General features: G+C 36.9%; 2 protein-coding genes across 2 annotated transcripts; both read left to right on the top strand.

Moving 5' to 3' along the window:
* Positions 1-836: 836 nt before the first annotated feature.
* On the top strand, positions 837-5380 carry LOC103107083 (taste receptor type 2 member 8-like). The gene is made up of 3 exons (XM_016185036.1): positions 837-1746; positions 5039-5153; positions 5242-5380. The coding sequence occupies exons 1-3, from the start codon at positions 837-839 to the stop codon at positions 5378-5380; spliced, it is 1164 nt and encodes a 387-aa protein (XP_016040522.1).
* A 3128-nt stretch (positions 5381-8508) lies between these two features.
* On the top strand, positions 8509-9441 carry LOC103107082 (taste receptor type 2 member 10). Its single transcript, XM_007515816.1, has one exon. The coding sequence runs from the start codon at positions 8509-8511 to the stop codon at positions 9439-9441; it is 933 nt and encodes a 310-aa protein (XP_007515878.1).
* The last annotated feature ends 1283 nt before the right edge of the window (positions 9442-10724 follow it).

The raw sequence follows: 10724 nt of genomic DNA, 5'->3' as shown, positions 1-10724 counted from the left end.
AGTATTAGATGGTAGCTTTGCATTGAAGAGACAAACTTGGTCGCATTTTCTTCATTGATGTTAACTTCTGTGATCCAGTGATTGTAATCTAATCATTTGAAGACTAAGGAAGTTGTGAAATTGGGATGCCACCAAGACAAAGGTAGGAAGTAGAAACCAACGGGCCCCAGAAACATATACTCCAACTTATTTTTTTCCTCATAATATTTTACACAGTGCTCAGTGCTGGTGTGGTCATTCCTTGGAGAGAAAACCCTGAGGCCTGATCTACTAAGAGAATCCTTATAAGTGCTGAGCATGAACTTTATAACTTGCAGGAAACCTGAAATTAAAGCTGTAACTAATTGAGAATTCAGGGTTTTGACAATATATCATCTTGGGAATCAGAACTCACAAAGAAACACATCAGTTTTATTTGTAATTTATTGCTTTGAGTTCCTCCACAAATCAATTTCAGATTTCCTGTTAAGGAGGAAGAAGGCATCAAACAATATCATAGAATCTCCTCATTTGCCTGTTAGCAAATATGTGGTCAGCATCCAGTCAGCCTCACAAACGAAAAGTTCAGCTGTGATAATGACAACAAGAGTACACACACACTAACCCAACTAATGAGGACTATTCTTTGAAGCATTTTCACCTTTGGGAGTGCTCTTTCTCAAGCTACTGATAGTGTTTTCTCACGTCAGGGTTGGATATTTTTCTATTCCTAAACACACCCCCATAACAAAACCTGGAAAAAGAATATTCTCAACAGTTACATTTTTGTCTAGCAGTTAGCCTGGTGCCCATCCATCAGCAATTATAGAGGCAACTGGAATTGTACTTCTGTGGAAATGTCAACCTCAGCCAAAACAGTGTTTGTCACCATAGAAATTTTAGAATCGGTGGCAGGTGTTTGGGGAAACGGTTTCATTGTAGTAGTGCTCTGTGCTGACTGGATCAAAACCAAGAAAATCACCTTGTTTGATTTCATCTATACTTGCTTGGCTATCTCCAGGATTGTTATGATATACCTACTCTTGGAAGACAGTATTGCACTTGCATTCAATCCAGAATTAATTGCAAAGCACCCCAAATTAATCGTCATTGCTGATTTTTTCTGGAATCTGAACAGCTCCTTAAGTAGTTGGTGTGCTACCGGCCTAGGTGTCTTCTATTTCCTCAAGCTGTCCCAGTTTGCCCACCCCTTCTTTCTCTGGCTGAAGTGGAGAAGGGATCAAATCGTCTTGGCCATTCTACTAGGGTTCTTTCTTTCATTGCTTTCTCATCTTCTAAGCATAAAATTTTATATACTTTGGATCAACCAGTATGAAAGAGAGGGAAGAAACCTGAGCTGGAGAGGATGGGCACATAAAAGCCAATACTTCAGCAAACAAGTTCTCCTCAATGGGGGATCCCTCATGGCTTTCCCCATGTCCTTCATTTCATTTTTCCTGTTAATAATATCCCTGGGGAGACATACCAGGCAGATAATGCATCATGCCAAGGGATTGAGAGGCTTCAACACAGAGGTTCATGTGAGAGCCAGAAATACTATGATTTCCTTCATCATTTTCTTAGTGGTGCACTACACATCCACTTTGCTGATAATCTGGACCTATAATGAAGTAGAAGACTTCTTCGTTGTAGTCATTACTGAGACTATAGCATTACTTTATTTTTCAGTGCATCCTTATAGTATGATTCTGGGGAATGGAAAACTGAGGCAGACCTTTGTGAATCTCATAAAGAGAACTGAATGCTGTATAAAGAGAGACTAACCATTCAGAATACAGAGGAAACTAAGGACACTTTCTGCCAGGTGGAAGAACAACTGATTGAAAGGTCTACCTTCAAATATTTCTTTCATTTTGTGTCCTATAGATTTTTTGAGAACAAAAATGTTCTCAAGTTTCATGAAATATCCTAGGCCATTTAACATAGACATTTAATTTAATTTAATTCTCACAAAAGTTGTGCAAAATACTATTGTTATTATTTTCTAGGATAAAAATATTTGGGGCTTAACCTACGTTAGCGATTTCACTGTAAGTTGCTTTAGAATTCAAACTCAAGTTTTTCACTTAAAAACAAAATAGTTGATAAAGATAATTAAATCCTCAGTAACTGTTGTTTATGTTCTTATTTAATAACAAATACAAAATATTAACTATTTTTAAGTGTTTTTTTATTTAAACTAGCAACAATTTTATATCAAGCACCAGTATAAAACACTTTTATGACCCAAAATTGTAAATTTAAGTTATCCTTAAGCCTTGGAAAGTGTGTTCTTATTTGATAATTCAGATTGTTTCTATGAACAAATTCCTTTACAGTCTATGAACTCTAAGGTTAATGAAGCATCATATTTAATATAATGTCTTTCATCTCTAGACTTCAGAAGTCTTTATGATTGTTAATTAATTCTCACTACACCCATCTAGGAAAAGTTGATGTTATTATTATTTTTTATTTTTGATGCAATGAAGTAAAAAGGGATTAGCATGAGATGTGCCCAGTGATAAAGAAGAAATTAGGGCACATTCCGTGTGAGCTACAAAACTACTCACTGATAGCCATGCTGTAGGTTTCTTCATTTATCATCTCTATCTCATCAATGTTTTAATATTATCCACAGGTAATGTTTCCTATTGAGCAACACACAATTAAATGGAATTTCCTAACTGAAAACTTGGCATGGCTTCATTGAAAATTTACTATTGATTTCTCTTTGATACCAAACATATTTTTCTATATTCTACATTTTTTAAATATTCTAAATTGTGAGCTTTTAAGTAAGAAGAAAAATATGGGGGCCAGGTGGCAGTGCAGTGGGTTAAGCTCAAATGATGCAAAGCACAAGGACCAGTGTAAGAATCCCTGTTTGAGCCCCTGGCTCTGCACTTGCAAGGGGGTCCCTTCACAAGCGGTGAAACAGGTCTTCAGGTGTCTATCTTTCTCTTTCTCTCTTTGTCTTCCCCTCCTCTCAAATTCTTTCTGTCCTATCCAACAACAATGACAGTAATAACAATAATAATAACAACGAAATGGGAAAAATATCCTCCAAGAGCAGTGGATTTGTAGTGCAGACACTGAGTCTCAGCAATAACCCTGGAGGCAAAAAATAAGAAAGAAGAGAATAAAAAGAAGAAAAATGTATTACACAAAGGTAAATTTTAAATAAGTTTAAAACTTAAACTCAGCAATAAGTGGGAGAAATTTATTTTAAAAATTTCAAAAACTTTGAAGAGGCACATGATTTTTAAATGTAGCATAAATAAAAAGATAATTTTCCAGGTCTTCTCATTTAATAATAATAACTAAGTTTTTGAAAGTGACAGTGAGGAATTGGGAAAATGGGTAAAGCATGTTATATTATCTCTGGGAAAAAAATCAAGGGCTGGGTGGTGTCTGTGTGGTAGAGCACACACATTGCAGTGTGCAAGGACCCACATTCAAGCAAGCACCTGGTCACCACCTGTAGTGAGGGAGCTTCAGGAGTGATGAAGCAGTGCTGCAAGTCTCTACTTCCTTCTTCCTCTCTCTTTTTAGATTTTCTTAGTGACTTAATATTGATTTACAAAACTATAAGACAAAAGGAGTGTAATTCCACACTGTTCCCACCACAAGAGTTTTGTATCCCCATTCCCTCCGCCGAAAGCTATACTAGTTCTCCCAAGGTCGCAGATCTGGGTTGATTATATTATAACTCTATGTCTATCTTTATATATATATATTTACCCTTTTTCCCTATCCTATCTTCTCTTCTTTTCTAAGTCACACCTATTCCTACTAACTACTTCTGAATATCCTTCCTTTTTTCCTCCTCTTTCTCTGGGTCATGTTGGAATTGGAGTTCAGGGCCCTCTAGTCATCTGCTCTCCTACAATCCCCCACTGGGTGTATGGACCAAAATTCGTATTGGGGTGAAGAAGGTGGGAGTTCTGGCCTATGTAATAGCTTCTCCACTGGACATGGGTGTTGGCAGGTCAGTCCATACCCCCCACCTGTTTCTATCTTTCCCTAGTGGTCTACCTCCCTCTCTATTTCCCCCCTTCACTCTCAATTTCTCTCTATCTCTAACAAAAACAATTAAATAAAAATAAAATAATATGCTTTAAATATACTACCTGCAAAGTAAAAACTATGAGATAACTTTAAAAAACAGAAAGTATGACAAATACACATATACTGTGCTACTAAGAGAGAGGTGATAATTTGGAGAATTAGAACCCTAAACTGGGATCGACTTTATCCCCAACTTCAGCATGTGAATTCTTTAGAGACCTACAAGTCATCCTCACACACCTTAAAACATGGCACAAACACTCAGGCAATCACGACTTTAATCAGCCACTGTCAGGAAAGTCTTCTGTCGTGGGGGTCAAGTGACTCTGCTGGTAAAGTACACGTGTTACCATGCACAAAGACCAGGTGTTAAGCCCCCAGTCCTCACCTGAAGTGGGAGAAGCTTCACAAACAGTGGAACAGTGTTCTGAGCATTTTTACCTTTCCTTCTCTACCTCTTACTGTCTTTCATCCTCTAATGAAAAGAAAGAAAAGGTGGGAAAATGGTCACACCTTAAACTTCAAAGGAAGAGATTACTAATAAATAGAATTATTTGACTCATACAGTCATGATGAATATTATTAATACAAGAAAATGATAATTGTATTTCTTAGTGAGACACATAGTATAGAAATAGAATACATTTTCTACTTGTGAAAAAAATGTAAAATTTGAAAGTTATGGAATATTGAAAATATCTCAGGTGTTTTTGTGATTTTGATTTTCTGCATACTGAATATTTTAAATAGTTCATCTTATTTTTTAATTTGATAGGGCAGAGAAAAGTTGAGAGGGGGAGAGGAAATAGAAAGAAAGACACCTGCAGCACTACTTTGCCATTTGTGAAGCCCTCCCCACACACACACAGATGGGGAGCAGGGGCTTGAACCTGAGTCCTTGTGCATAGTAAAGTGTGCATTCGACCAGGTGTGTCACTGCTGAGGCCCCAAATAGTTATTTTGTTAATTGTTTTTCTTTTCAAAGTAGTTTCTGTAGCCCAGAGATTAGTTTACCATGAAAGTTTAACCTCCTTTGCATCACATTTGGTTCCTGGTAAAATGAAAATCCTCCTTATGCGAGCAGATCACATTTGCATCTTTGTGTGGGGGAAAAATTAGAAAAGACAGACCAAACAGCAGAACCAAACTGGTTTTTGCATATTGGTATACCTCACAATTTTTTTCTTACAGCCACAATGATTTACTAGGTAAATGGAAGTGTTGTCAGTATGCATTTAGTGATGTGAAGGTGGAGTGCGGGAAATCGCAGTTGTTTAGTGACCTGATACCTCTGGAGGAATTTCTACTGGAGATAAATCTCACAACATGATTGGAGTTCACCTATGGTTGGGTCTTCTACAAGACATTAACTGTTAGATTTGGCTATGCAGAGTCCATCAATGCTTCAATTACAGCTCAGGTTTCCCTGGTTCAGCACTAGTTTCCACAGGGGTCTGCACAGGTGAGCCTCTGTTCTTGGAAGTATAGCTCCTTGATTTTACCTGTCTGTAGCTACAATTTCAGGGTGGTCATTTGCCCTGTGCCCCCAACTTTGTTACAGAGCTTAGAAGAGTTGCTGGTTTTTCACTCTGTTCTATATTTTTTACTTGACTTAATTTAATTTAATTTAATTTCAGCCAGAGCACTGCTTAGTTTTGGTTAACAGCGGGGCTACGGGTTAATTTAGTGCTAGGGAAACCTCAGTCATGAAAGTCTTTTTTACATAATCATTATACTGTCTGATAGAAAAAATTACTTGGGGGTCTAGATGTAGAGGAAGACAGAAACGGAGAGACAAGCATCCCTGAAAGCCTAAGCAGGTTTATTGGAAGAAAGCTAGGAGGGACTGGCATATAAGTAAATCAGACAGAGACCAGTGAACAAGAGTCTAGGATGATACTATTTAACACAAACCAACAGGTTTTATACTCTGGGAAAGAAGAAATGGGGGCGAGGGCATTCCACACATGGGGTGGGCAGGTGGTTGGGTTGTGTACTTCTGACTGGAGAAAGGGACTTTGTTATTATGAAAGCAGCTTAGTCGTGTCTTATTCTGTTTGGAATTATAGTGGCTGCAATGATTGATTCCCCACTTCAAGGTCTGTGGCCAAAGCTCCAGGAAAAGCCAGGAGCTCTAAAAGTCACTTCCTTATTCCAAAGTCTCTCACTATCTCTGGCCCATTTTATCTGTTTTAAAATGGAAGGCAGTTTCCATCATCTTTCCATCCACAATCAGAAACTAGAAGTTCAAATACAGATGTTCCTTTTCTTTTTCTTTTTTCTTTTTAGGTATATTTTCTATTGGGGGATTAAATGGTTTACAGTGCAGCTGTAGACACATGGGTACAATTACTCATCTCCCCATGCATCATGCACTAGGACAGACTAGCGTCTGTCCACCCTCTCCCTCCTTCTTTTTCTCCCGAGTCCTTTGCTTCAGTGCAATAGAACACTCTACAAATTTTGCTTGTAATTTCCCGCTCTGCCCTTATTTCTTAAGTTCCACCTATAAGAGAAATAATTCAGTATTTTTCTTCTTTATTTGACTAATTTCATTCAATATGTTGCTTCAAGTTCCATCTAAGATGAGGCAAAGAGATGACTTTGTCATTTTTAACAGCTGGGTAGTATTCCATTGTGTATATATACCATATTTTCTTAGCCATTCATCTGTCATTGGAAATTGGTAAAAAAAAAAATGCTCCTCTGTTTTCCTCCAATGTAATATCAGTGATGCCTTAAACACTTTCTTCTTTCTCTTTTGTCTCAAACTATAACTCAACAAAATCTTTACTTTCATTTAGATAATCTACTCATATTATACATACATTCTTTATAGCCATTCTGAGACATAGCAATAAACAAACATAAATATTCCACCGTGTGTAGCTTATAGATTAACACTATTAAAAATAAATATATAATATATAAATATGAAAACATATGTTAGATTAAATAGTGATTATCACCAAGAGGCTCTGGTGAACTAATTTCTCCCAAGGGAAGTCTTTTGAACAAGAACAAGAACAGGGAAAATAAGGTAGGAAAATGAAGCAATGCAAATTTAAATGGGGTAATAGAGAGAAACAATACTGAGAAGGTGGTATTTGAAACAAGTTTCATGAATGAGCAATAAACACCACAAAGTTATGATGTATTTTTCTGTGTATCTCTATGCAAAAATGCATCATAACTTTTCTGACAACCTAACAGTATCTGGTAAAGGTGATCAAGAAAGAAAGGGACCAAAGTGAAAGTGGTCTTTGCAATGGGTCCAACTTGCGATACAAGCTGTCTTGGAACTTGGGACAAATAACACTAGTGATTCAATATTCAGAGATAGAGAAAGATATTAACTAGAAACTTTTACTTGTTCATCTTTTGACAAACACTTGGGCTGTTTGCATACCTTGGTTATTGTGGATGATAAATAAAAATAAAAATAAAAAATAACAGGAGGAAAAACTTTTTTGAGATAATGTCTTCATTCTTTTGGATAAAAACCCAGGAATGGGGTGGGGTAGATAGCATAATGATCAATTCCCCACACCACCAAAAGCCAGAGCTGAGCAGTGCTCTGGTATAAATAAATAAATAATAAATAAATAAAATAAAACTCGGTAATAGACTGTTGGATCATATGGCATTGCATTCTTAAATTTTTGAGGGAAACTCTATACTGTTGATAGTGATTACAACAGTTAGCATTTGAGACCCCATCAACTTTGTGAGGCAATATTTGTAAAATTACCCATAACCAAAGTTGAGCTTAATTTTTAATTAAATTGAATAATATGGAGAAATGGTTACTAGTACTTATCTTAACACAATGTGTAGATTGTTCCAAATTTCTGTATAATTAAATCACAATCTATTGTCTTCACTTGATAACTTTATAACATTGTTCTTGTAAGTGTCCTGTCACAAGAACAATGAAACACGTGTGTTTCTTTATGCCTATAAGGATTCAGTCGCTAAATATAGCTGTATTTATTATTTCTTCTACACACTATTTTTCTTAAATATCAAAACTGTAGACAGAGCATAAAGATGTCAAAGTTGATACTGGAAAAGATGACAAAGTCCTTTTTTTTTTTTTTAATCTTCTGCTTTGCTTTGTTTCCTGTAGATGTATGTTTGGCACTATTTCTCCAACGTCCAGGTTCACAGATGCAAATAGCCTCAGGACAAGTAAAATCCCTGAAATGGAAACTTTGATTTGCCTCTTAACGAATTGGAGGTTGTCATTCAGTCTGCGTACACATTCCCTTGACTAAGTTTCACAACTGTAACTGGAGTGCTTTCCCGAAAATTTTGCAGTCTATCATCAGAAACCAAGTAGATCACTCTTTTTAAGTCTTTATGCAATAAAAGAGAAAAGTCACTGTCTCACCAAGTAACCATGTCTCCTCCTGCTGCAGTAATTTAAAACTGATATAACTAAAGGAATTGGCAGCTATGCTAAGTGTTTTGGAAGGCCTATTCATTTTTGTAGCAGCAAGTGAATCGGTTCTGGGGGTCTTAGGGGATGGATTCATTGGAACTGTATATTTCATTGAGTTTGTGAAGAACAAAAAGGTCTCCATGATTGGCTTTATTCTCACTGGCTTAGCTATTTCCAGAATTTGTCTGATACTGTTGATCATTATCGATGGATTTAACAAGATCTTCTTTCCAGATATGTATGCCTCCAGTACCCTAATTGACCATATTAGTTACGGGTGGACAATTATCAATCAATCCAGTGTCTGGTTTGCCACCAGCCTCAGTATGTTCTATTTCCTAAAGATAGCAAATTTTTCCCAGCGTGTTTTCCTCTGGCTGAAAAGTCGGACCAATAAGGTTCTTCCCCTTCTGATGGGATCTTTGCTTATTTCATGGTTAATTACTTTTCCACAAGTCATAAAGGTTATTAATGATAATAGAATGAAGAAGGTGAACACAACCTGGCAGTTCAGTGAGGAGGCTAGAAATCAGTTCCTTACCAATCAATTCTTATTCAGCCTGGGAGTTTTTGTCTTCTTTCTCCTCACCTTGATCACAAGCTTCTTGTTGATCATTTCCCTCTGGAAGCACCGTAGACAGATGCAGCTGAATATCACAAGATTCAGAGACCCCAGCACTGAAGCACATATGAAAGCCATGAAAATTTTAATCTCTTTCATCATCCTCTTTATCTTGTATTTTATAGGCATTACCATCGAAATTTTATGCTCTACAGTAACACGAAACAAATTGTTGTTTCTTTTTGGCTTGTCAACCACAACAATCTATCCATGGGGTCACTCATTGATCTTAATTCTAGGAAACAGCACGTTAAAGCAATATTTTTTAAGGGCACTGCAGCAATTTAAGCGTCATGAGCAAGAGAATCCTTCTAGAACCCAATAGTTAGAGGTGGGGAAGAAATGAATGTTTAAGGAACATCTTAGCACAGAAATCCCTGATGATCTTTGATGGTACTACATTCTTCCCTTGGTTTTAACCAAGTTATTGGACATCACTGAAATTTTCACTATTTTATCTCTATCTCTGGGAATTCCACTTTTCAGCAATATTTTACTCCTGCATACAAATTCAGTGGTTGAGTCACTCTCTCTACCCTGCAAATTTTATTCTTCTTTCCACATGGCTCCCAGAGGAAAAACTAGTTTTGAGGTTATCATCTGTAAAGATAATGATGACCGGAATTAGATTTTCCACTGTGCTTGATCCCAGTTCTTAATCTGCTGGATGTTTTTCACCAAGATATAAGAGAGAAAATGTAGTTCTGTGAAAGAACTTGGAAAGCAGAATCTACATGAGGAGGGTGGAGTGAGAATACTGATTAAATGAGACTTGACAGTCTCCAGATTCAGTGGTTTGAGATGAAGAAAAACTTGAGCTCTTGAGGATATGAGAAACCAAGTGTCTGGTGAAAATCCTTCCAGTCTAGGATACATAAAAATCCAGAGAAGGGAGTGGGAGAGATAGCATACTGGTTATGTAAATTGAACCTGGCTCTGAGGTCCTAGGTTCAATCCCCCATACCACCATAAGCCAGAGCTGAGCTGTGCTCTGGTGAAATAAGATAAAATAAAATAAAATAGTTTTTTTAAAGAGCTTTTAGGGGCCAGGCAGTGTCACTCTTGGTTAAGTACACAAGGACCCAGGTTCAATACCCTGTTCTCCACCTGCAGTGGGGGAAGCTACTTGAGCAGTGATGCAGAGCTGCAGGTGTCTCCCTCTCTCCCTCCCGTTTTATCTTTCCCCACTCAATTTCTCTCTATTCAATAATAAATACATAAAAAGATCCAGGAAAGAAGAACTTAAGTAGACATGAAGACTTCTTCACTTCTGATCTAGCTCATAGTTTTTTGTATATGATTCATGACCAAATGTTAAAAACAGAACTCTAATGTCTCTATATGTATTTATACATGTATGCTTTTCATATGTTTGGTTTTTATACCTCTGGATTGCTAAATTAATTTATATGTCTGGTTTATTTAATTCATAAGCACCTATATAAAATATTTCTACAGTCGGAAAAATAATGGAAATTCAGTCAAATGTTGCACAAGTTAAGATAATCTAGAGAAACCGTCTTATATAAGAACTCACTTAAGGGGGCCAGAGGTAGTGCAGCAGGTTAAGCACACGTATCGTGAAGCACAAAGACCCCTAAGGAACCC

The sequence above is a fragment of the Erinaceus europaeus genome, chromosome 7 (assembly GCF_950295315.1).
Source record: "Erinaceus europaeus chromosome 7, mEriEur2.1, whole genome shotgun sequence".
NCBI lineage: Eukaryota > Metazoa > Chordata > Mammalia > Eulipotyphla > Erinaceidae > Erinaceus > Erinaceus europaeus.
The sequence above is the reverse complement of the archived record's forward strand: the minus strand, read 5'-3'. Positions and strand labels throughout refer to the sequence as shown.

What these genes read in the sequence shown, in the direction of transcription:
- LOC103107083 (XM_016185036.1), top strand. Translation starts at nt 837, where the DNA reads ATGTCAACCTCAGCCAAAACAGTGTTTGTCACCATAGAAATTTTAGAA. An exon ending in CATAAAGAGAACTGAATGCT is followed by an intron (nt 1,747 to 5,038) that starts GTATAAAGAGAG and finishes TTTTCAAAGTAG; the next exon opens with TTTCTGTAGCCCAGAGATTA. An exon ending in GATCACATTTGCATCTTTGT is followed by an intron (nt 5,154 to 5,241) that starts GTGGGGGAAAAA and finishes TTTTTCTTACAG; the next exon opens with CCACAATGATTTACTAGGTA.
- LOC103107082 (XM_007515816.1), top strand. Translation starts at nt 8,509, where the DNA reads ATGCTAAGTGTTTTGGAAGGCCTATTCATTTTTGTAGCAGCAAGTGAA.